The 26,353-nt window shown below is 38.8% G+C and overlaps 2 protein-coding genes across 2 annotated transcripts; one reads left to right on the forward strand and one right to left on the reverse strand.

The window, feature by feature from the left end:
- The first annotated feature begins 15,310 nt into the window (after nucleotides 1-15,310).
- On the forward strand, nucleotides 15,311-16,200 carry LOC5563595 (general odorant-binding protein 72). The gene is made up of 4 exons (XM_001647871.2): nucleotides 15,311-15,670; nucleotides 15,736-15,788; nucleotides 15,855-15,890; nucleotides 15,963-16,200. Exons 1-4 carry the CDS (start codon nucleotides 15,529-15,531, stop codon nucleotides 16,155-16,157), a joined length of 426 nt encoding a protein of 141 aa, XP_001647921.1. The 5' UTR covers nucleotides 15,311-15,528; the 3' UTR covers nucleotides 16,158-16,200.
- Nucleotides 16,201-22,053: 5,853 nt separating this feature from the next.
- Nucleotides 22,054-24,884, reverse strand: LOC5563561 (glutamate receptor ionotropic, delta-1). Its single transcript, XM_001647870.2, has 6 exons — nucleotides 24,080-24,884; nucleotides 23,868-24,003; nucleotides 23,700-23,808; nucleotides 23,145-23,643; nucleotides 22,461-22,754; nucleotides 22,054-22,397 (listed from the first exon to the last, which is right to left on the reverse strand). The coding sequence occupies exons 1-6, from the start codon at nucleotides 24,686-24,688 to the stop codon at nucleotides 22,137-22,139; spliced, it is 1,908 nt and encodes a 635-aa protein (XP_001647920.1). The 5' UTR covers nucleotides 24,689-24,884; the 3' UTR covers nucleotides 22,054-22,136.
- Nucleotides 24,885-26,353: the final 1,469 nt, after the last annotated feature.

Here is a 26,353-nt window from a genome sequence, read left to right on the forward strand (position 1 = left end):
TTCCGGTAGGAGCTAATTATGCGATAACTCGAGATTGCGAGCACATAGAAGAATGCAGTCTTCAGCAAAGTTGCTCAGGAGGATAAGAACTTCCTTTTGAGATACAATTTAGTTCAGAACTCGACCGCTGCGTGGCGCTAGCGTCGATATGAACTTCCGGTAGGAACGAATTATGCGATAACTCGAGATTGCGAGCACATAGAAAAATGCAGTCTTCGGCAAAGTTGCTCAGGAGGATAAGGACTTCCACATGAGATACAATTTAGTTTAGAACTCGACCACTGCGTGGCGCTAGCGTCTATATGAACTTCCGGTAGGAACGAATTATGCGATAACTCGAGATTGCGAGCACATAGAAGGATGCAGTCTTCAGCAAAGTTGCTCAGGAGGATAAGGACTTACTTTTGAGATACAATTTAGTTCAGAACTCGATCACTGCGTGGCGCTAGCGTCGATATGAACTTCCGGTAGAGGCTAATTATGCGATAACTCGAGATTGCGAGCACATAGAAGAATGCAGTCTTCAGCAAAGTTGCTCAGGAGGATAAGAACTTCCTTTTGAGATACAATTTAGTTCAGAACTCGACCGCTGCGTGGCGCTAGCGTCGATATGAACTTCCGGTAGAGGCTAATTATGCGATAACTCGAGATTGCGAGCACATAGAAGGATGCAGTCTTCAGCAAAGTTGCTCAGGAGGATAAGAACTTCCTTTTGAGATACAATTTAGTTCAGAACTCGACCGCTGCGTGGCGCTAGCGACGATATGAACTTCCGGTAGGAGCTAATTATGCGATAACTCGAGAATGCGAACACATAGAAAGATGCAGTCTTCGGCAAAGTTGTTCATGAGGATAAGGACTTCCACATAAGATACAATTTAGTTCAGAACTCGACCACCGCGTGGCGCTAGTGTCGATGTGGACTTTCGGTTAGGGCTAATTATGCGATAACACGAGATTGCGAGCATATAGAAGGATGCTGTCTTCGGCAAAGTTGCTCAGGAGGATAAGGACTTCCACATGAGATACAATTTAGTTTAGAACTCGACCACTGCGTGGCGCTAGCGTCGATATGAACTTCCGGTAGGAACGAATTATGCGATAACTCGAGATTGCGAGCACATAGAAGGATGCAGTCTTCGGCAAAGTTGCTAGGGAGGATAAGCACTTCCTCATGAGATACAATTTAGTTCAGAATTCGACCGCTGCGTGGCGCTAGCGTCGATATGAACTTCCGGTAGGAGCTAATTATGCGATAACTCGAGATTGCGAGCACATAGAAGGATGCAGTCTTCAGCAAAGTTGCTCAGGAGGATAAGAACTTCCTTTTGAGATACAATTTAGTTCAGAACTCGACCGCTGCGTGGCGCTAGTGTCGATATGAACTTCCGGTAGGAGCTAATTATGCGATAACTCGAGATTGCGAGCACATAGAAGGATGCAGTCTTCAGCAAAGTTGCTCAGGAGGATAAGAACTTCCTTTTGAAATACAATTTAGTTCAGAACTCGACCGCTGCGTGGCGCTAGCGTCGATATGAACTTCCGGTAGGAACGAATTATGCGATAACTCGAGATTGCGAGCACATAGAAAAATGCTGTCTTCGGCAAAGTTGCTCAGGAGGATAAGGACTTCCACATGAGATACAATTTAGTTTAGAACTCGACCACTGCGTGGCGCTAGCGTCTATATGAACTTCCGGTAGGAACGAATTATGCGATAACTCGAGATTGCGAGCACATAGAAGGATGCAGTCTTCAGCAAAGTTGCTCAGGAGGATAAGGACTTCCTTTTGAGATACAATTTAGTTCAGAACTCGATCACTGCGTGGCGCTAGCGTCGATATGAACTTCCGGTAGAGGCTAATTATGCGATAACTCGAGATTGCGAGCACATAGAAGGATGCAGTCTTCAGCAAAGTTGCTCAGGAGGATAAGAACTTCCTTTTGAGATACAATTTAGTTCAGAACTCGAGCGCTGCGTGGCGCTAGCGTCGATATGAACTTCCGGAAGGAGCTAATTATGCGATAACTCGAGATTGCGAGCACATAGAAGGATGCAGTCTTCAGCAAAGTTGCTCAGGAGGATAAGAACTTCCTTTTGAGATACAATTTAGTTCAGAACTCGACCGCTGCGTGGCGCTAGTGTCGATATGAACTTCCGGTAGGAGCTAATTATGCGATAACTCGAGATTGCGAGCACATAGAAGGATGCAGTCTTCAGCAAAGTTGCTCAGGAGGATAAGAACTTCCTTTTGAAATACAATTTAGTTCAGAACTCGACCGCTGCGTGGCGCTAGCGTCGATATGAACTTCCGGTAGGAACGAATTATGCGATAACTCGAGATTGCGAGCACATAGAAAAATGCTGTCTTCGGCAAAGTTGCTCAGGAGGATAAGGACTTCCACATGAGATACAATTTAGTTTAGAACTCGACCACTGCGTGGCGCTAGCGTCTATATGAACTTCCGGTAGGAACGAATTATGCGATAACTCGAGATTGCGAGCACATAGAAGGATGCAGTCTTCAGCAAAGTTGCTCAGGAGGATAAGGACTTCCTTTTGAGATACAATTTAGTTCAGAACTCGATCACTGCGTGGCGCTAGCGTCGATATGAACTTCCGGTAGAGGCTAATTATGCGATAACTCGAGATTGCGAGCACATAGAAGGATGCAGTCTTCAGCAAAGTTGCTCAGGAGGATAAGAACTTCCTTTTGAGATACAATTTAGTTCAGAACTCGACCGCTGCGTGGCGCTAGCGTCGATATGAACTTCCGGTAGAGGCTAATTATGCGATAACTCGAGAATGCGAACACATAGAAGGATGCTGTCTTCGGCAAAGTTGCTAGGAAGGATAAGCACTTCCTCATGAGATACAATTTAGTTCAGAACTCGACCACTGCGTGGCGCTAGCGACGATATGAACTTCCGGTAGGAGCTAATTATGCGATAACTCGAGATTGCGAGCACATAGAAAGATGCAGTCTTCGGCAAAGTTGTTCATGAGGATAAGGACTTCCACATAAGATACAATTTAGTTCAGAACTCGACCACCGCGTGGCGCTAGTGTCGATGTGGACTTTCGGTTAGGGCTAATTATGCGATAACACGAGATTGCGAGCATATAGAAGGATGCTGTCTTCGACAAAGTTGCTCAGGAGGATAAGGACTTCCTTTTGAGATACAATTTAGTTCAGAACTCGATCACTGCGTGGCGCTAGCGTCGATATGAACTTCCGGTAGAGGCTAATTATGCGATAACTCGAGATTGCGAGCACATAGAAGGATGCAGTCTTCAGCAAAGTTGCTCAGGAGGATAAGAACTTCCTTTTGAGATACAATTTAGTTCAGAACTCGACCGCTGCGTGGCGCTAGCGTCGATATGAACTTCCGGTAGAGGCTAATTATGCGATAACTCGAGATTGCGAGCACATAGAAGGATGCAGTCTTCAGCAAAGTTGCTCAGGAGGATAAGGACTTCCTTTTGAGATACAATTTAGTTCAGAACTCGATCACTGCGTGGCGCTAGCGTCGATATGAACTTCCGGTAGAGGCTAATTATGCGATAACTCGAGATTGCGAGCACATAGAAGAATGCAGTCTTCAGCAAAGTTGCTCAGGAGGATAAGAACTTCCTTTTGAGATACAATTTAGTTCAGAACTCGACCGCTGCGTGGCGCTAGCGTCGATATGAACTTCCGGTAGAGGCTAATTATGCGATAACTCGAGATTGCGAGCACATAGAAGGATGCAGTCTTCAGCAAAGTTGCTCAGGAGGATAAGAACTTCCTTTTGAGATACAATTTAGTTCAGAACTCGACCGCTGCGTGGCGCTAGCGTCGATATGAACTTCCGGTAGAGGCTAATTATGCGATAACTCGAGATTGCGAGCACATAGAAAGATGCAGTCTTCGGCAAAGTTGTTCATGAGGATAAGGACTTCCACATAAGATACAATTTAGTTCAGAACTCGACCACCGCGTGGCGCTAGTGTCGATGTGGACTTTCGGTTAGGGCTAATTATGCGATAACACGAGATTGCGAGCATATAGAAGGATGCTGTCTTCGACAAAGTTGCTCAGGAGGATAAGGACTTCCACATAATATACAAAACATAGAAGGATGCTGTCTTGGGCAAAGTTGCTCAGGAGGATAAGCACTTCCTCATGAGATACAATTTAGTTCATAACTCGACCGCTGCGTGGCGCTAGCGTCGATTTGAACTTCCGGTAGAGGCTAATTATGCGATACCTCGAGATTGCGAGCACATAGAAGGATGCAGTCTTCAGCAAAGTTGCTCAGGAGGATAAGAACTTCCTTTTGAGATACAATTTAGTTCAGAACTCGACCGTTGCGTGGCGCTAGCGTCGATATGAAGTTCCGGTAGAGGCTAATTATGCGATAACTCGAGATTGCGAACACATAGAAGGATGCTGTCTTCGGCAAAGTTGCTCAGGAGGATAAGCACTTCCTCATGAGATACAATTTAGTTCAGAGCTCGACCGCTGCGTGACGTTGGCGTTGCTATGAACTTCTGGTAGGGGCTTATTATGCGATAACTCGAGATTGCGAGCACATAGAAGGATGCTGTCTTCGGCAAAGTTGTTCAGGAGGATAAGGACTTCCACATGAGATACAATTTAGTTCAGAGCTCGACCGCTGCATGACGTTGGCGTTGCTATGAACTTCCGGTAGGGGCTTATTATGCGATAACTCGAGATTGCGAGCACATAGAAGGATGCTGTCTTCGGCAAAGTTGCTCAGGAGGATAAGGACTTCCACATGAGATACAATTTAGTTCAGAACTCGATCACCGCGTGACGCTAACGTTGATGTGGCCTTCCGGTAGGGGCTAATTGTGCGATAATACAAGAATGCGAACACATAGAAAGATGCAGTCTTCGGAAAAGTTGCTCAGGAGGATAAGGACTTCCACATAAGACACAATTTAGTTTAGAACACGACCACCACGTGGCTAATTTTTAATGAATACAAAGAAATAAATTGCTGAAAGGAATTCGTGAGAAACTCCAAAAAGACCTAAACAGTAATTTAAGGAGTAATTTTTAAAATCATTGGATAAATAAATAAATTGATAAAATTACGCCTTGAGGAGTACTGAGGGTGTCTCTCCTAGGAAATAATTTATAAGGATGTCCCCGAAAAAAAATTCTGTGGCGTTTCCCTAGAAGAAATAAGAGATAGAATTCCGAAAGAAACTCTTGAGCACATTTCATAAGAAACTTCCTACATTTTCTTACCCCTACTTAAAAAAGTGCACGTCATATACTTTAATTTGAACGTAATCTTCTGCTTGAGTTGTGATTTTCTAATCACCTACACTATTCTTCGCAAGTTAGAGTAAGTAGATTTGCGAGCATAACTTGAAGTATAAAGATGTGAATGTGTTCGGATAGTGATAATTATCAATATTATTATTGAGATAATTAAAAGTTTATAGTACAGTGAAACCTCCATGAGTTAATATTGAAGGGACCATCGACTCATGGAAATATCGAGTCATGGAACAGCATTCCTTTGGATAGCTGCTTCTAGGGACCATCATAGTAACCATGAAAGTTTGTTTTTACTATTATCCCATGAGTCGATATCGAATCATGGAACATCGACTCATGGAGGTATCACTGTAAAATCAATAGAGTGTGTGAATTTGATTTAACGTAAAATTTAGTGCTGAAGTAGTTGATTTGATTCAGAATCAATTATTTTTGCGTAAGTAAAAATAATTAACAGGATAGCAACGCCAACATAAAACATTCTTCTCCGTTAACTTCTGGACATTTCTTTTGAATCAGCTTCTGCAGAAATTTCAACAAGAATTTGCATAAAGGTTTTGTATGATAACAATATTGGCAGGAAGAACTCAGAAAAACTTCGTCAAATTATCTTGAAAAAAGATTTGTAAAAAAAATTAAGCAATTTCGCAAACACCAATGAAAAAATCCCAAAAATCCAAATTTCTCGTAAAATTCTATAATAAAGGATTAGAAGAATCAAATTAGACTCATGTAGAACTTCGAGGAGACCTTCAGTAGATTTCTGGAACAATTGAATAAATGACATTAACTCGAACGAATGTTGGAAATATCTTATGGACTTATACTAGAAAGAACAGCTGGAGGAATTCCAAAAATAGCTTCATTGGGACGCATTATTAAAAAGTACTCTGAAGTGTTTTTAAAAAATCCTCTTGAGAAAATTCAAAATTATCCTCTAGAAAAAAATCAGACTATTATTCCGACAAATCCAAAAATAATAACTTGAGAAATACCGAAAACAATTTTAAAATCAGATCGTAGAAGAATTCAATAAAAAAAAAGACCTGTGAGGGAATTGCAAAAACTCTGAAGTATTCACTCCAGATAGATTTCTCCGGGAATTAATCCATCCTCAGGGAACTTTTCCAGGAATTATTGCATAGATTACTTCAAGCACTTCTCCAGCGATTCTTCCAAAGATTCTTCAAGCGATTTCTCCTGACATTCCTGTAATAAAAAATAAGAGATATCCCTAAGGATTCCTCCAAGAAGATCTCTACAGAGATTTTTGCAGAATGTCAGAGGTTTCTCTAAGTAACATTTCTTCAAGGATTACTTAAAATATTTCCACAGTGAATTCTCCAGACATTCCGCTGGTAGTCCTCTCAAGATTCCTCTAGGATTTACTTCTAAGATTTCCTCCAGGGATCGCTCCAGGAATTCTATAACGAATTATTCCAGAGATTCTACCATTCAATTGGGGATTTTACAAGAAATTATTTTATGAGTTCTTATAGGGATCGCTGGAGAAATTCTTGCAAGAGCCCAAGAAAGGATTCTCGAGGAAAGCTCTGGAGGAATTTCTTACAAAAATCCCCGGAACAGCATACATGCTTTTCAGTTACGCAGTCTTTATTTTTTTCAACGTTCTATTTATGATGAAGACTGCGTAGACGAAACTCATATTTCATTTATATATACAGTCAAATCTCTACCAGTTCATTCCTGAAACGATATCTACAGGAAACCATGTAGAGATTTTTCTGAAGCGATCTTTGGAGAAATTCCTGAAGAAAAAGCTGGAGAAATCTCTGCAGGAATTCCTGTAAAGATTTGCATAGAGAAATCTCTGTAGGAGTCTTTGGATAGACTCCTGTACTGCCCATAACTGCATATTTGTAACATTCGACAAAAGTAGGCATTGAGTAAATGGAATACCAAGAGTACATTTCATGGCAGTATGGGAGGAAACTAAAATTTCTAAAAATTACCAGGAACTCAAAAGTGCTCATTTGAAGCTGATATTTTGTACAACTCATATAGCATACTAGGTGAATAGTCAGAAAATAATTCTGGTAGAAATTTCATTGCTGTTACATTACGAGGCTCATTTATAATCTCAATGTTACTGTTATGCGGTTATAATTACCAATCTGACAAAACAACTTGGTATTTTTTTTCGAATTTTCTAGAACAATCTCACATATTTCAGTTAGTTGATCGAAAGTATTTATCATTTGATGACTCTCCATGGTATTAACTTCAATTTGTCAAAAATGTCGAATGTGACAAATATGCAGATATGGGCAGTGTAGGCTTCCACGAAGGACTCTTGGAGACATCTTTGGAGGAATCACTGATGAATTGAGGTATCCTAGGAAGAATCGATGTAGAATTTTTGCAGGTGGAATCGCTAGAGAAATCCCTGGAAAAACCCCTGTAGATTTTTTGCTGGAAAAACCCCTGTAGAATTTTGTTGGATAAATCCCTGAAAGAATCCTTATAGGAGTATTAAAATAGAAAAATTTCTCGAAAAATCTAAGGAGAAATATCTAAAGAAATCCGTGAATAGATTTAAAAAAAATTATAGAGATTTTACTGTAGGATATGTAGAGATTTTTTTTTAATGAAATCCATGGAGAAATTTTTAGCATAAGTTCTGATAATATTCTAGCAGGAATTAATGGGAGAATCTCTAGAGAAATTTCAAGAAGAACTCTTGGGGGAATCCATGGAGTATTATTGAAGACCCAGTACGAATCCCTGAAGAAATTCTTGGGGAATCCCTGGAAGATTATCTTGAGAAATTCTTGAGGCGTTTCATGAAATTTCCTTGAGGAATTCGTGAATTTTAGAACACCTGCAGAAATTCCTTGTGGAATCCTTGTAGAATTTCCTCGTAGAATCATCCCTGGAGGAATCCCGGAATAACGAATCTCGAGAGAACTGCTTGGGGATATTTTTGTTAATATCCGTGGAGGAATCCTCGGACAAAATTCTGAAGATATCCCTAGAGAAACATCTTTAGTAATCTTTGAAGAAATTGTTTTAAGTGTTACTCCTGGAGGAATTCCTGGAGAAAGCCTTGAAGATATCTGTGCAAGAATCCTTGAAGACACTTTCCTGGAGAAATCCTTGCAAAAGTCTGTGGAAAATTTTATAGAGGAATACCAGAAGAAATAACTTAAAAAATCCCTGGAGAAATCTCCGGAGAAATTTCGAAGTATTCCTAAAATGAATCCTGGAGGAACCCTTGGAAAAAATCCTGAAATAATCCCAATGAAGATTTTTCTGGAGGAATCTACGAAGGAATCACTTAAGACATTTCTGCTGGAAACCTTTGCGAAATCTCTAAAGAAATCCTTATACATAATTTTTTTTTGTAGGAATCTTTGTAAAAATTCCATGTCAACTCCCTGGAGGAAGCTATTCCATGCATGGCAAACAAAAGTTCTTCCTGAAAGAATCTCTGGCAAAAGTCCTAGGGAACCCCAGAAGAAATCATTGTAGAGATTAAGGTACAGAATAGCTTGGATTATTTTCAGGTAAAATACTTGGAGGAATCTTCGAAAGATTTCCTAGAAAAATCTTTGGGAGAGTCTCTGGAGATATTTCGAGAGGATGAGGACAGAAGGGCATGGGTTTGTATTCCATCGGATGAGCTCTCGGTAAATAACTGTAGAATCCATCATGCAAATCTTTTAAGGTTACTGGACTATATCCTTTGAATAACTCCGATGTGAACTACGTCTTGAGATCTAGATAACTTTTTGGAGGAAATCCAGAAGGAAATACTGATATAAAGTCATATGATTCCTCCGGATCCGATTAAAAACTAAAGTGTACAGTTACTGCAACAACTTCTAAAGAAAACTAGAAGTAATTGTTTTTGCAACTTCATGACGTTATCTGTATCTGAACTCTTGTTGGAATTTGATAAGTGAGTACAATATAGTTCATATCATATCATAGAGCTCATTTTATATTGTATACAATCGACTCTCCACAGCTCGATATTCTATAACCCGATATACTCTATAACTAGATGGATTTTCCGGTTCCTTCAAATTTCCATACATTGTGCTCTCCATAAGTCGATGTTTCTGTAACTCGTTATCTCCACAAATTGATGTTACGTGAGATGTGAAATTCTCTCCATAACTCGATATCTATTTGAATTTTTTTTATTTTTTGGGGAAACGAGATCTAATTTTTGTTTTAAGGTGAATAAATACTTACAATTTGTAATGACATGAAAATGATAAAAACTATTGTCAGTAAAAATATCGTGATTTTTCGAGCACTTCGAAAAATGTTTTCAAATAATAGTTTGTAAAATGCTATCAACAAAATAATATTGCTTTATTACAAAAATGATAATAAAAATATTGGAAATACAAACATTTGTTCCTTCGATTTTGTGTCGGTATATTCTATTATACCATAATTCTATAAGTCGATGGTCCCTTGAATATCGAGTTATGGAGAGTCGACTGTAGTTTATATCGTAACATATATTTACTACGCAGAATTAAAAAAAAACTGAACAACTTTGCCGAAGATAAAACTTTCAAAAAAGAGTTCCTTCTGGAAATACATAGGGGAAATCAGGGTAAAACCGACACTGTGGGTAAGCTCGACACCCTTTGATTTTTCATGTTTTGAGCAGATTTTCATGCAATTTCCACCACGCTCTATCTTAACTTGTGAAATGTTGTGTTTCGAATGACATTACAACTGACGCTACCGATAAACTGCCAAAATAAATAACAAAACCATATTGGATAACATAGAAGCAACAGCAGTTGCAATATTTCGCTGTTATTCTTTAACTATTTCGCATGTGAAATTTTTATAATGTCATTTTTTGTTCTGCGTCTACATCATCATTTACTATTATTACGTTGATACAACATGAAGGAGAAATTATTTTTTGGTTTTTCGACAGCTGAAAACGCTATTGAAAAATAAATGTCCACTCGGGGTAAGATCGACACTTTCATTTGGGGTAAAATCGACACCTTTCTTTGCTTCATAATCTAACTTCAAGGAATCTTTCTAATCGGATGACTATCTCTGTAGTTTATGTGAGTCTTTATTTTCAAATTACAGTGAACTTCATGGATGGCGAATTTGTTAACATGTAAAATATGACACTATATGACTTGCCACAAGCTATCATTAAGTATTAAAACAATATTTTTATGTTATCACGTTTCAAATAATTTGATGAAGCTTGAAAAAATTTTTCTCATTTTAAATTGCAGAATTAACAGAATTTGAAATGTTTTCACATAAATTAATCTTATTGTTTATTTACAAACTATGAGGTTCGACAGTTTTTATCATCTAAAAATAATAACACTTTTCTGTTTTGTTATAATAAAACAGTATTTATTTCCACAACCAATCATTCGCTAAAACTTCATCTTCGTAAGCATTCCATGAACACAAATTAATTATATCCATGTGTATTCACCCCAACTTTGTAACCTTAGCATGGGGCTTTTGAAATTTTCACATATATTTAGTGGATCTTTGGCCTCTCCTCAATAATTTACGTAATATGTGATTAATCCTTTGGAGTAAGGGGTCATAAATGTCGAAAGTCACGTTTAAAGCATTCTTTTAAATATGCATTGTGATGGTGATGTTCACAACGTATAAATTCTACTCAAAATGGAAGTGTCGGTTTTACCCCAACAGGGTGTCGATCTTACCCGCACTCTTAATTGTCTCACCTAAAAAGGATGAAATTTCAATTTGATTTAAATCACTATATAAGCTTAATATATCATCCAGCGATCGCAAGGATTGATAGATTTATAACCAATATGTGATTCTACAACAATTTTAGGTTCGTTTGACAAGCGAAAGTACACAAATTTTATCAATAAGCTTAGGGTGTCGGTCTTACCCCGAATTCCCCTATAGACGCCAGCACCACATGCTGGTTAAATTTTGAACGTATGTTCATGACTAATTCCTTATTCTCTCGAACAATTTTACCGCAGACAGCATCCTTCTATAAGTCGCGTCTCGGGTTTTCAAACCCGAACTCGAATGGTTCGGGACGGATTTGAAGGCTAGAACATTTTTTTCGAGTACGTCGGAATCGGGCTTGTAAAAATTCGGATTTAGGTGGACTTTAGTAAGAGTTATGATAAGAGTAACAACCAAAAAGCTTCCTTATGCATCAGAAACGATGTTAAGGTTTCGAGTCAGATTCGGATTTGAACAGCGGATTTTTTTTTCAAGTTCGGGTCAGGTCTGAGTACGGGTCGGGTCCGGGTTTAAAAAAAATAAAGCAATTCGGGTACGGGTCGTGTTTGGGCTCAAAAATGTGAAACCCCCCTCTAATAATTAACCTCTATCGGATATACAAATCCAACGGGTGGTCGAGCAACTTTGTGGAAGACAGCATACTTCTAAATGACCCATAACGCGGGTACGTCATAGTTTCGTGGTGCGTTATGAAGAAAAGATATACCAGTGAACCCTGGTCCTGACTGCTTCAAACGAAGAGGATGTTCGAGTAATGGAAGGAACACTTATTAGTCCTTGTTACATTTTAAACCTTGTTGAAAGTGACAAGTCTCGGTTTTCCCAGTTGCAGAGAATGATCTGACAATGATCAAGACAAGGAAAAAAATGAAGTCGAATTGAACAATTTGTTTCATAATCCTTCATTCATTTGATTCTCTAGTTTGAAGAAGTAGGGACTATGATTCTGATACACGGACAATATCTGTGTAATTTCTACCGAAAGTCCATATCGACGCTAGCGCCACGCGGTGGTCGAGTTCTGAACAAAATTGTATCTCATGTGAAAGTCATTATGCTCCTGAGCAACTATGCCGAAGACAACATCCTTCTATGTGCTCGCAATCTCGAGTTATCGCATAATTAGCCCCTACCGGAAGTTCATATCGACGCTAGCGCCACGCAGTGGTCGAGTTCTGAACTAAATTGTATCTCATGTGGAAGTCCTTATCCTCCTGAGCAACTTTGCCGAAGACAGCATTTTTCTATGTGCTCGCAATCTCGAGTTATCGCATAATTAGCCTCTACCGGAAGTTCATATCGACGCTAGCGCCACGCAGCGGTCGAGTTCTGAACTAAATTGTATCTCAAAAGGAAGTCCTTATCCTCCTGAGCAAATTTGCTGAAGACTGCATCCTTCTATGTGCTCGCAATCTCGAGTTATCGCATAATTCGTTCCTACCGGAAGTTCATATCGACGCTAGCGCCACGCAGTGGTCGAGTTCTAAACTAAATTGTATCTCAAAAGGAAGTCCTTATCCTCCTGAGCAACTTTGCTGAAGACTGCATCCTTCTATGTGCTCGCAATCTCGAGTTATCGCATAATTCGTTCCTACCGGAAGTTCATATAGACGCTAGCGCCACGCAGTGGTCGAGTTCTAAACTAAATTGTATCTCATGTGGAAGTCCTTATCCTCCTGAGCAACTTTGCCGAAGACAGCATTTTTCTATGTGCTCGCAATCTCGAGTTATCGCATAATTAGCCTCTACCGGAAGTTCATAACGACGCTAGCGCCACGCAGCGGTCGAGTTCTGAATTAAATTGTATCTCAAAAGGAAGTTCTTATCCTCCTGAGCAACTTTGCTGAAGACTGCATCCTTCTATGTGCTCGCAATCTCGAGTTATCGCATAATTCGTTCCTACCGGAAGTTCATATCGACGCTAGCGCCACGCAGTGGTCGAGTTCTAAACTAAATTGTATCTCATGTGGAAGTCCTTATCCTCCTGAGCAACTTTGCCGAAGACAGCATTTTTCTATGTGCTCGCAATCTCGAGTTATCGCATAATTAGCCTCTACCGGAAGTTCATATCGACGCTAGCGCCACGCAGCGGTCGAGTTCTGAACTAAATTGTATCTCAAAAGGAAGTTCTTATCCTCCTGAGCAACTTTGCTGAAGACTGCATCCTTCTATGTGCTCGCAATCTCGAGTTATCGCATAATTAGCCTCTACCGGAAGTTCATATCGACGCTAGCGCCACGCAGCGGTCGAATTCTGAACTAAATTGTATCTCATGAGGAAGTGCTTATCCTCCCTAGCAACTTTGCCGAAGACTGCATCCTTCTATGTGCTCGCAATCTCGAGTTATCGCATAATTCGTTCCTACCGGAAGTTCATATCGACGCTAGCGCCACGCAGTGGTCGAGTTCTAAACTAAATTGTATCTCATGTGGAAGTCCTTATCCTCCTGAGCAACTTTGCCGAAGACAGCATTTTTCTATGTGCTCGCAATCTCGAGTTATCGCATAATTAGCCTCTACCGGAAGTTCATATCGACGCTAGCGCCACGCAGCGGTCGAGTTCTGAACTAAATTGTATCTCAAAAGGAAGTTCTTATCCTCCTGAGCAACTTTGCTCAAAACTGCATCCTTCTATGTGCTCGCAATCTCGAGTTATCGCATAATTAGCCTCTACCGGAAGTTCATATCGACGCTAGCGCCACGCAGCGGTCGAGTTCTGAACTAAATTGTATCTCAAAAGGAAGTTCTTATCCTCCTGAGCAACTTTGCTCAAAACTGCATCCTTCTATGTGCTCGCAATCTCGAGTTATCGCATAATTAGCCTCTACCGGAAGTTCATATCGACGCTAGCGCCACGCAGCGGTCGAGTTCTGAACTAAATTGTATCTCAAAAGGAAGTTCTTATCCTCCTGAGCAACTTTGCTGAAGACTGCATCCTTCTATGTGCTCGCAATCTCGAGTTATCGCATAATTAGCCTCTACCGGAAGTTCATATCGACGCTAGCGCCACGCAGCGGTCGAGTTCTGAACTAAATTGTATCTCAAAAGGAAGTTCTTATCCTCCTGAGCAACTTTGCTCAAAACTGCATCCTTCTATGTGCTCGCAATCTCGAGTTATCGCATAATTAGCCTCTACCGGAAGTTCATATCGACGCTAGCGCCACGCAGCGGTCGAGTTCTGAACTAAATTGTATCTCATGAGGAAGTGCTTATCCTCCCTAGCAACTTTGCCGAAGACAGCTTCCTTCTATGTGTTCGCATTCTCGAGTTATCGCATAATTAGCCTCTACCGGAAGTTCGTATCGACGCTAGCGCCACGCGGTGGTCGAGTTCTGAACTAAATTGTATCCCATGTGGAAGTTCTTGGTCTCCGAAGCAAGTTTGCTGAAGACAGTACATTCCTATATGGCCTGCATCTTATACAATTTGGTGATGACTGCAGATTTCTGGACTGAGTATACTGAAATTCCACGTGGCCAACATGGTCCCCTTCGTAGCCGATTCCCGGTGGCCACTGGATCCGGAACCGGTATTCCAGGTAGTGATCAGAATCTTGAGGAGTATATCTTTCGATTGCGGCATAAATTTCATTATTCGGTTGATATTTCGCTGAATTATAGGGGTATACATTTCTGGGTCATAATGACCCCAGTATCTTATTAAGTTGTTTTTCTTAACATCCGCGGAAGGTTAAACTTGATGAAGATGTTCAATCCCTTAAAACCCCACGGGTCCCTAACACCCCATTTTACGGTACATGTTTAACGAAGAATATCAACACCTCTCAAAGCGCTATATATCAATTCTGGTTTTCGATTTTTCTATTTTTTGAACACCCCAATCTTTAGTTATTTTTTATTGCTCTTCTTCTATAATCGGTTGATTGTGGAAGAATTTAAAGCATACAAATTTTTGTATTATGTACATACACTCCAAACAATCCAAATTCCTCATATATTTTCCAAAATATACAAAAATGTTTCTAAGGTCAGAGGACATTCCTTATCTAGAAATATACTCATTTTGAGTTCAAAGCTATAGTAAAATACAAAATATCTCAAAAGCTATGTGATCTAAAGTCAACCCCACCTTAGAGAGTTGAGTGATAATAGCATCCAAATTTGTGATTAGATTTCGGGAGAACACACAAATTCTAAGCTTTGAAAAATTCTGAAATATAAGACGCATTCGACTTCACATTCCAATCATACTGTTTCCCACGCCCTATCCCAACATTTCTCAGAACCACTGAAACATGAGTGTGCAACTTTAGCTTCCATTCGTCTGTCCCGGAAACGATCGCGAAAGTGACGACAACTGTTGTTGAACCTACGTATTACTTAAAGTACTTGATTATAGAGTTGATCTCTCGTTTGCTGTTCATTGGTCTGGAACGGAGATCTATCGAGCAACGGAAAATTTAGCTCACTTCAGTTCAGAACACCGTGAGATTTAGATAAGCTGAAATGAAGACATTATCGGTGATCATCTTGGGAGCGTGGTTGGTGCATCTGGGTGGAGTTATGAGTTCCATGACCTTCGAGGACATGCAGGAAACGGCCAAGATGATGCGAGGTATTTGTCAACCCAAATATGGCATTCCGGATGGTATGTATCTTCGCAATTGCTTCAACTGTTGAAGTACATGAAGCGATTTATTGTTTGATTTTCAGATGTTGCGGAAAATGCATCTAGTGGAGTTTTTCCAGACAGTAGAGAGTTTAAGGTGAGGACAATCAATCATGCTGAACAGTGAGTTTGAATTTAAATAATGTTTTATTAATTTCCACAGTGTTACGCTTCATGCTTGATGGATCTCACACATACTGTAAGTGTCAGAAAATATTTCAGATATGAGCTTTCAATCGCACCAGGATTGTAATGTTCAATTTCTTTTCAGGCAAAACGCGGCAAGTTGAACTACGAAGCTGCTGTTAAGCAAATAACGATGCTACCTGATGATTTTAGAGAACCATTTCGTGTTGGACTGGATTCTTGTAGGAACGCCGCTGATGGGATTGATGACTATTGTGAGGTGGCTTACACTCTTTTGAAGTGTTTCTTCAAGGCTAGTCCTAAATTTTTCTTTCCTTAAAAAAGCAAAGCAAACCAACAGACCGGTTTCTTTTTTATTTTGATATCCTTTATTATTGATTGATTTGATCACAGCAAGCTGTACGCGCGAGTGGGTGCGATAACGAATTAGCTGTGACTTGGGGGGGGGAGAAACCGATACGAAATTTATGTACGTCAAGTTGAGCCGAGATTCTGCTATCACGAACTGTCACTGTGAGCCCAGATCTTAAACAATGGACAAACATGATAAAAGCGCGTAATTGATCAAAGCATATTTTAGCATTATATCAAATGTGACAAAAAATCGATTGAACAACTATTCATGCTTATTCAAAAGTAATGTCACGATAGCACCTTTTATTCTGATTGAATATAAAGTATTCAAATACTCATAATTTTACTTTTTCCAATAAAAATGAAAATTTACTGCATAGAAAACTTTGGCCCTTTTTCCATGTTTGTCCAGAAAGTTCGAAGGTACAACAAACGAAAACTAGCGATTTTCATCAAGTCTGCCTTGATTGTCGTTGGCAAGTTGGAGTTTTCTTGCAGTTTGAAATAACTTTGTGTCATATTTCGTGTTTCGTATCGGTGCCTCCCTCCCAGGCTGTGACGATTCATCTCGGTTCCGCGATACCGTGGTGAATCAAGATCCGGACGGAACCAATATCTGGACACTTTGCTATTATTCATTAATTAAAGGTTTAATTATAAAAAACGCGATAAAATTAAATGATAATTTTTTCTTTTAACATTGATGATCATTTCCCAATCATTCGTAATCTAGGGTTTCAATGCTAGTAGTGGACCCTTTAGTAGCTGAAATTCATTCTCGACGCTTTTCCGCAATGATATCTCAGACGCATATGCGTTTTGTGGAGTCAACAACAAATTCAATGTCTTTACTCCATAGTACGCCTATGAAACATACAAAATCATTCGATTTTTCCAGCGAAATATGCATTCAAAAAACTGTTGTCCGAATGCCTATCATGGACCCTCCCGGGGTCCATAATAGGAATGTTTACAAATTTGACGTTTCCTATTATGGACCCTCCATTTAATTCCCATGTAATCCGACTCGCTCCCAACGAGCCTATTATGGACCCACCTGGAAATGCGTGTTATGGACCTTCTTGTGTGGTTTCATTTACAAAACAGTTCAAATATCTGTATTTATGCGTCTCATACTAAATATTTTGCCTGGAACTGCTGACTAACAATATAATCGAAGTTCCCCCGGTGGATTTTCATAGGAATAAGGTTGCTTTGAGTATTAATTTTATGTTTTTCTGTAGGGGGTCCATAATACGCAAAGGGTCCATAACCGGCATCGACTCCCTAGTTACCATTGTCTGATCAATAATGAAAATACAAATAAAAAAGTTGCTACTGACGGACGTGGTTTCTCTACAGCTTTCAGTTGCCGATAATTCGCTTAAATTAAAATTTCCAGAAAGTGTTTTGAATAGAATAGTGAAAGCAATATAAGTATAAGTATTTTGAAGCACCATCGTTGGTAATAATCATTTGAACATGTGTTAAATAGATTGAAAGAGACTGTCCGGGAGTGCGAGCAAGTGGATTTAAATCCGGACATCATTTCAAAGCACTATGAGGTGGCCATGGCCCCCGGGCCCCCACATTTTAGGGGCCCCACAAATCTCGACAAAAATATTTAAAGTTTTACTTTCACGAATGATTAGAATCAATGCAATAGTGCTTACTATCATGTTTTTTTCTCAATAAATTCTGAATAATGGGCAGAATTTTTGGAAATGAATCTAATATGTAAAAATTATTTGAAATAAATATTCAAGCATTCAGATTTTTTTTCTTTACGAGAAACAGAAAGATCGAAAAAGATTCATAAACGATTTGGATAAACAAGTGGAGTACCATCCTTTTGCTTAAATTCTTGACGATTTTCTAACATGACTTTTCCAACTATAATCAAAGCTTTCTCAACGAATTTCAAGACTATAATGCAATATCTGCAGATCAAATAACAGGACTTAATTATTAAATTATTAATTTTTGAAATTACTCTATCGATCACATTGCAGACCTGGTAGTGTTTAAGTGCCTTGAATATAGGAACTTTAGGGAACTCTAGCTTGAAAAAATGGGCCACAAAGAGACCAGACAGGAGCCAAAAAGAAACCGAAATGGATCAAACAGGAACCAGAAAAACAAAATGTAAACTAAAATGAACTAGAAGAAAACGGAATCAGGCAAGACATTTCTCTTTTTTCTTGTAATTCTTCATTACGACATTACGACAGTACTGCTCGTATTACTGTATGTATTTTTGCATATTTTTTCTAGGAATTTCGTGAGAATTTAGGTATTTTTCCAGATATTTAAAGATAATTCTGAAGATTAGGTTATTATTTCCTATGGAATTCCTCCAAGAATTTTTCTAAGGTATCTCTGTAAGAATTTTGTTTCGGATACCTCAAGAACATTTGAACAAGGATAACTATAGAAATAACGCAGGAATTTCTCCAAAGATTTTTTTAGATATTTTTAAAGGAAAGCCTAAATTCTTCATGATTGTATCAGGCGATTCTTTCATCGATTTCTTTAGTCACAACTGTAGTATTCGGTTATATGAATAGTGAAAAAAATATCTGGAGGAATTCCTAGTAGAGTAAGGTGGAGCAAAAGTTCGACCTTAGTGGTATAATCGAATTTTCCAGGAAAATAATAGCTCTTGAAACAAAACATATACCATACAGCGAACCTTCAACATATTGGCTATAACTTTGCTTAACAAACTTTTGTCAAAATATTCACCCATTTTTAGTTATAACAGTTTCAAAATTGGTTGTCTTAAACGAACTTTTGCCCCACCGGTGGGGCAAAAGTTCGAATCTAGTGTGGGGCAGGAGTTCGTTGGCTAAAGCACAAAATATCAATACTTTTATGCCAGACATACTTTATACCAGCCGTAAACTTATGTTTGCCTAAAAATACACACTAAATTTTCATTAAAAAAATGCCCAAAACAGGGTTAATTGGAATACATCCAAAAATAGCAGTTTTTCGCAAAACTAAGTGGAAATGTAAAATTTTTGTGACATTTTTCGCACGATCAGACAAATTTAGCTAAATTTGAAGATAATATATAGATTTTAGGCAATTTGAAAATTTTTCCGTGAGTTTATACATGGGTCGAACTTTTGCCCCGCAGATTCGAACTTTTGCCCCGCTATGGGCCAAAAATTGTTTCCAACCATTTATGCAAAAACTAATACACGTCAAAGCATCCTTATGATAGATCTAGAAACGCCCTTACAAAAAATATTGAAAAAGATTTTATCTTCATTTGGTTCCATGTATCGAAAATTTGACCAAATATTACAATATTTACGTCGAAAAACAACAAATAGCCATAACTTTTCCAAATCACAATCGATTTTTATGATATTTTGAGTGGAAGTCTCTTACTTGAATAGCATTCGAACCACCATGACATTTCTAAATTTTGTTTTGAATTGAGCTAGAAATCTTAAAAAGAAACTCTTACCCCACTCGAACTTTTGCCCCACTTTACTCTATGGACGTTGGAAAAAAAAAACTCGGGATAATCCCTGAGAAAATAACTGGAGGTGAATCGTTAAAGTGCTCAAGATTTTCTTGGAGAAAGTTCTCTAAGCATCCTTTGCAAAAGCGCTGGAAAAATTTCTGGGAGTATTGGTAGAGGAATCTCTAGAAAAAAAAATTCTAGGGGGATCGCAGTATAATTCCTTGAAAGTATTTCAGATGAAATCTCTAGGAAAATCACTAGTAAATTCCTTGAAGTTTTGTCCACGAGACTTGTGAGAACCTGCTGAAAAGCTGCTTGCCTTTGCTTTTTCTCTGGAGCCCTTTGAATTTTGCATCAGGATTCATTGCAATCCTAATGAGGGAAAAATAGATTCTAGAGAGCATTTTGATTAAAATAGAGACCTTAGAGATTTTCCATTGAAAATAGAAACTATTAAGAGACTTTCATAAAAATAGAGACCCACCAATAAAATATTAGTAGCTGAATAAAAGTTTATTTATCTGAAATATGTTTGAGAGTGGATGGTTCAACTCTTATTCCGTGAAAATGTTTGTTGGGAAGTCTTTAGAAAAAGACCTGCTACCAGTCCTCCAGCAATTTCTGCAACTCAAAACTGTTAAATACATCTGTTTGTTCAACAACATTAATATATTTTTTTTTATCTTTATTAACGAGATTTTTAGCCCTGGGCTAGTTCATCTCGGGACCAACGGCTTTACTTCCCTTCCGAAGGAAGTCGTCACCGATTTTTTTTTTTAGTGACTATCTCGGGGATGGGATTCGATCCCAGGTCCTCGGCGTGAGAGGCGTGTGTTCCACAACATTAATAGAATAATCCTAATTTGAATTAAGGTCATCATCAAACGAAATTTGTTGATGACGAATAAGTCCCAAAAAACATTGAATTTAACCTGTAAACATAAAAATCTACTAAGATATATCAAATATAAAAAAAACATAACCCTCATTAATTTAAATTTCAAATTGGTGTACGTTCATAGGGGATTTGATGCATTTTGTAACGTTATATAATAGTTTGACTGGTAATGAAAATCTAATAAAAACATTACAAACATCTACTCTATGCTAAGGTATCAAAATGTTTTTTTTTTTCTGGAAAAAGGGCCCCCTCAAGATAATGGCCCCTGGGCCCCCACATTTGTAAATCCGGCCCTGGCCACTTCCAACGATTTTATCTTTATTCCTTAAATGAAACGTTTCTTCTTCAACAAATTTGAAAATTCTCGTCTATCATGTTAATTATACGTGAATAACCTGATCGCTGCGAATTTTTGAATTATCTTCAAACCCAAGTCTGCACAGTGGGCCTGGCCATTTTAATATTTGTATCATATCACTGATATTCTGCAAAAATAAATATTGACAAGAAAATACCAGAAATGGTTTCGGTATTTCCAGGATGCTTTTCATTATTGGCTGTGCAAGCACTTAGATTATTATTATAGATATTAGATTATATCCTTTATTATTGATTGATTTTGCATCACCGTTAAACCCTCAGAGCGCACAGCCCTAGTTTGTAGCACCTTATCTATTTTGGTTTTGTTTTTCAAAGAATGTTACCAACATTCATATCAATGAAAATTACGTCATTATATATATTTTTTTGAAAAATTATTGTCATCTGAAAATCATCACATTTCGTCAAGAAATCACAGCGAATCTGGCTAAAAATCGTAAAACAAATATTAGCTTGTCAATTTTGCCATGAATCTTGCAGTACTGCACTCCATGGCTTATTCAAACGTAAATAATGAGGTGTCAATAAATGGTAGGTGATTTTACAGAATTCTCGTGCCTTAGGTACTGAGGAGTGTGCCCAAACTTTTGCACGATGACTGTCTTATTATTTTAAATAGGTCTCAGATTGCTACGCCAATATATAAGAATATAGGATTACAAAATTGTTATAAAATATTGGATTCAATGCTGAGAAAAGCAGCCATGTTTTTTTTTCAGTGTAAGTTTCGAAGAACAACATCAAGCAAAAACTTAGTACGAATAATTTATAGAATCTGTTTGTCAAAATAGGTACTATTCCGTTAATGATAACAAATTGCTTTTCGAACGAGTAATACAGAGTTTCTTTTAGAAGTGTGATCATAGAGATACGGATGAAACACGTCGGTATGTTTTCAAGGAGGGGAACCTACACTGTCCCATGAGAGTGTAAATAGTTTAAGTTTATTATAAAGCGATTTTTTTTCTTCTAAAAGTAGATGTATTCAATTCACTTGTAAAAAAATCTGAACTGCCATAGTACATCAAATGTAATATGTTGGGAACAAAATGTTGATAATAGCTTAATGTAGTTTATCTCAATTAGCGTGACAGTGTTGGCTAACAAAAAATACCTAGACATAATAAATGAATGTAATGTTATAAATGACACTAATGAAGAAGATAAAAAAAAAGTCTAACAGTTCATTTGTTTCCCGAGGCTAAACGATGGTTTCGTTGATTTTTCTGCTTCCATTTCTTTACCAGCAGGCAGGCCAAATTACTTTCAGAAATCTCCCAAAGAAATACAATTGAGGCCAATGCGAGGCCAATCGCCAGAATCATGTATGCTCCTAGAAAGTGCAAAACGGAGAGTTTCATCATGTGTCCTTTCGATTTTGAACCAGTCGAACGAGCATTCAAAATGGTTGTTTGAATTGACCCATTCAAATAGTTGTGAGATGCCTGTTGGAAGAAACACTGAATTTTAGTGCTTTATCTTACTAGCAGACTTTATCGACGCTTTACCTGCAGTTCCCAGTAATATTGGATACCAGACTGCTTGACTTGCATTATAAAATCGTTGAGCTTTTGCTTAAAGGGGCATGTCTTGGTGACGACAGCCGCAGCACTTGCCCAATAGAGGTCATCCTTCAGTAACTGCAGCGTGGTCGATGCTTCATTGTCGACGAAATTCTCCGGAACGAAATGGTTATACTCGGTACGTTCACCAATGAAACCCATATCGAGCAGTTTGACATGTTTTTCGATGAATTCGTTATCCACCACTCGATACGTAGACACCAGTCGTTTCATGTAGGGCTGGGAAATAAAACTACAATTTGATGACGTAGTGTCTTCACAGGGAACAGAAATCTATTGTAGGTGCAAATTGTTCTCGAAAGATGTGTAAGAATTCAAACTGAAGTATGATGAGAACACTAGGGCCACCAAACAGCGTTTTGATTCAGTTAGTTCACAGTAGTCCGAATTACGGATCCATTATAAGAGAGATTATCAAAAATATTGTGAAATGGTTTGGCCACAGACCGATAGTGCTGAGTTTGATTAGTGTCGAGGATAATATAGTAACACGGACATGACTTCCTCATTGCTAACCCATGTATTATGTATCGTTAAATGCCTGTCACAGTTTTGAGATATGAATTGAACATCTGTTTTCTGTGGTATCCTTACTTATCGAGATCTTACCTGTGGTGCAGTGAAAATAGGAATTATCCACGCTTCTGCAGTAGCTCCCCATTGCATTCCGCTGTCGGACAGATCTCGTACCGTATCGATTGATTTCTTGTGCTGTGGTATGGTCATGACCCCAGCCAGGCCACCATTGTAGGCATTGCCTATCATGAACCCGGCAAATATCAACGAGATGAAGAGCACGGTGCAGGAGAGAAGGTCGGTTCGAATGGTAGAGCTTTGCTCCACATACAAACCGATCATCGTCATCGTCGAGTCACTGAACGTTATCGGTGGTTCATCGAGCTCCAATATCCGGAAGCGTACCTTTTCTATCAACCATACAGCCAAAACGCCAACGCAGAAAGCTACGATGACTGCTATCCATAGCGAAACCGTGAAACTAAGAAACGGCGTACGCCAAGGTGGCTGTATAAGCGGCTTTGGAACAAGAACTGTAACTCCGGAACGACTTATCGAATGTGTGTATGTAGCGAACTTGTTCGTTTGGGGCCTGTGAATATAAAAATGTCCATTAAGGTATGTTGGTGCGATTTTGTAAATCGTTACAAAAAATAAATTGCAGATATTGCAATGTCTGCCCGACGTTCCACTATCAAACCCATAATGCCTGTTCCGGTCTGGTTGTCAAATACTTCACCCCAGAGGTGTTCTTCATCTATAGAAAAGAAGCATGCATCAAGCAATGTTGAAATTAGTAGTACACGACCAACTTACCGAATGATACTTCTATGGAGCAGTTGTACTTGTAACAGAACTCCATTATCAAGTTCACCTCGGTACCGTCAAGAAAAAGTGGGACGTCGTCGTTTTTGAAGGATGCATGATAACGAGCATTGGCCTTTTCTGGAATCTGCCAGTATTGTAGAAATACTTGTGATGTAGTTCAGTTCATATTACCCTGTTACGGAAAATTGATGACAACTTACAGTTTCTTCATAATACGAATACGGGGGATACATAATTAGGCATAAATGTATGGGAACCCCGTTCATGTCACGAATTCTATCGGCCACGACATCAGATTCCTCCATTCTTTCAATATTCAAGTTTACTGCACTTCTTGTTCCATTGTTGAAAATCCTGGTGCTGTACAGATGTGTAGAACCATTGGAATCGTTTTGGGTCACTATAAGTACATTTTTCAACTCCAGCAAACTCGAGTGTGATACAAAATCATTAGAAATCCATCGTTCGTAAGATTCCAATATGACCAACAGTCGCTTGTCAGAAGATCGTTGATCGGAGTGATCATGGGCGGCAGGAAACGCATCCAAGAATGGCTTTAGCGCCCGTTCAGTTATCACAAAAGCTTGACATCCACCGTCTACGGCCATCCGGAAAGTATCGTTGAAGCTGGAATCCACCGCAATGGTCATTACAGGAACCTGAACGCTTATCGGGATCTGGTCGGATGAAGTCATGACGGTACATACTGCAAAGTATTCCGCGAAGTGGCGCAGTACAAGGTAGTTTACGTATGCTATCAACGTGGCGTTGAAAACACTAGCGGAATTTTCCTCCGCAAGGAGTTCCATTGTTGAGTGAATGGCACTTGAACGTGTGCCTTCATATTAATAGCAACGGAGACAACGTAGTTTAATTCCTATGAACAGTTAGAAACATTCGTAAATTTGTTTCTTGCTAAGGAAGCGTTCGTACCAAATTTGCATTTACAGCCTGGCGATGTGCTTTTTTCGGAGAAACGACTACCATGGGTCCTGTAACAACGAAGCATGGGAATATAGACAATTTTTAGAAAATAATTATATGTTTTCACTCATAATCTGAATTATCATGTTCCAACTGGCAGTTCGGGATAACATTAGGCGATTTATTTTGTCATGTGCACTGGAATGTAATTTGTCGAATATGTTATAACAGCGTTTCACAAACGTTTTCGTATTATCATCATATTGTGAAATATACGTTTAAATTATCTTAAGCAACTTTAGAGATAAGTAAAAGTTAAAAAATATCTAAAAGCTGAAAAAGTGTTCAATGACAATGCACAGTGGTCCAGAAAGCAGTCTTACACGGAAAGATGCATTTTGAGCTTTAGAATGAAACATTAGAAGAAAGGGGCGATCCATTATTTACGTAAGACAATTTTCGGGATTTTTCAAATGGTAATTCATTGAACACATCAAACGATAAATCTCCATATCACGAAGCATGCTAAACGCACACGGGCCTATGGTCTGTTGAAAAAAAAACTCCTGATTTCAGCATCGATGAGCTTGGGTAATTGCAAGATGAAATCCTACAATCGATCACGATGATTTCTTCGTCATTTTTTTTCTAATTAACTGAAGGAAGCGATAAAATAATAGTAGTTTACGGAACATGTTGCAGAATGATGATATTTACATCACGAGTCGTAAATTTATCCTACGAGGCTTGTCGAGTGGGATAATTACTACGAGTGCTGTAAAAATTGAGTTCTGCAACGAGTTACGTACAACATTTTGTAGCGATCAGGAGTTTTGTATATATTTTGTAAATATATAAGTTATGAAATTGTAAATATTGTACAAAAACGTTCATAGAATAAGATAGCAATAATAGGCAATGTACAGTATAGTAAGCAAATTCAAATTATAGTAAATCCCTTAGCATAGGCAATTACAAGTTGCGAACATTTTGCTGAATCTCTCCTAGGGCGGGCTTGTCCGTTTATTCGAAAGGTTGGAAAGGGACAGCTGCACTACCATCGTGCCGAGTTATCCTTCGGAACTATATGGTCACGAATGTGTACGAGGAAGTTTCGGGAAATGACGAATTTCCGGTTTGTCCGAGATTCAATTTCCTTAATCTGAGGAGTCACAGATTCGTTCATTTCGTTCGTGACTACCCAGCAAATTAGAAGTGTGCGCGTTTGTAATTCGTTTGATTTTCTTTGAAAAGTAAGATTGTTTAAGTGACGTTAAGTGCATGTTAAATTAATTAAATATCTTGTTCGTTCTCTAGTTGGTATAAAGTGTGCGTTGTGTAGGAATTTGTGTGCGAATTAGCTAGAAAGCCAAGAATTAAAGGTAATTGTGCTCGATATGTGCCATGTTGTGTCGTGCTCAGTGTTCGTTTTAGCCGTGAGGCTGTTCCATTCGCAGCAAATACCCCCGCACCCAAGCGCGTGGACATTCCCCCAACGGACGAAATCGTTCCCAGCTACCGCCAACCAGCTGGAAGTCGGCCGATCCGTC

The sequence above is a fragment of the Aedes aegypti genome, chromosome 3 (assembly GCF_002204515.2).
Source record: "Aedes aegypti strain LVP_AGWG chromosome 3, AaegL5.0 Primary Assembly, whole genome shotgun sequence".
NCBI classification, from domain to species: Eukaryota; Metazoa; Arthropoda; class Insecta; order Diptera; family Culicidae; genus Aedes; species Aedes aegypti.

What these genes read in the sequence shown, in the direction of transcription:
- LOC5563595 (XM_001647871.2), top strand. Translation starts at nt 15,529, where the DNA reads ATGAAGACATTATCGGTGATCATCTTGGGAGCGTGGTTGGTGCATCTG. An exon ending in CAGACAGTAGAGAGTTTAAG is followed by an intron (nt 15,789 to 15,854) that starts GTGAGGACAATC and finishes TAATTTCCACAG; the next exon opens with TGTTACGCTTCATGCTTGAT. An exon ending in TGATGGATCTCACACATACT is followed by an intron (nt 15,891 to 15,962) that starts GTAAGTGTCAGA and finishes ATTTCTTTTCAG; the next exon opens with GCAAAACGCGGCAAGTTGAA.
- LOC5563561 (XM_001647870.2), bottom strand. Translation starts at nt 24,688, where the DNA reads ATGGAACTCCTTGCGGAGGAAAATTCCGCTAGTGTTTTCAACGCCACG. An exon ending in ATTCGTATTATGAAGAAACT is followed by an intron (nt 24,004 to 24,079) that starts GTAAGTTGTCAT and finishes CAATACTGGCAG; the next exon opens with ATTCCAGAAAAGGCCAATGC. An exon ending in ATATCTGCAATTTATTTTTT is followed by an intron (nt 23,644 to 23,699) that starts GTAACGATTTAC and finishes TTATATTCACAG; the next exon opens with GCCCCAAACGAACAAGTTCG.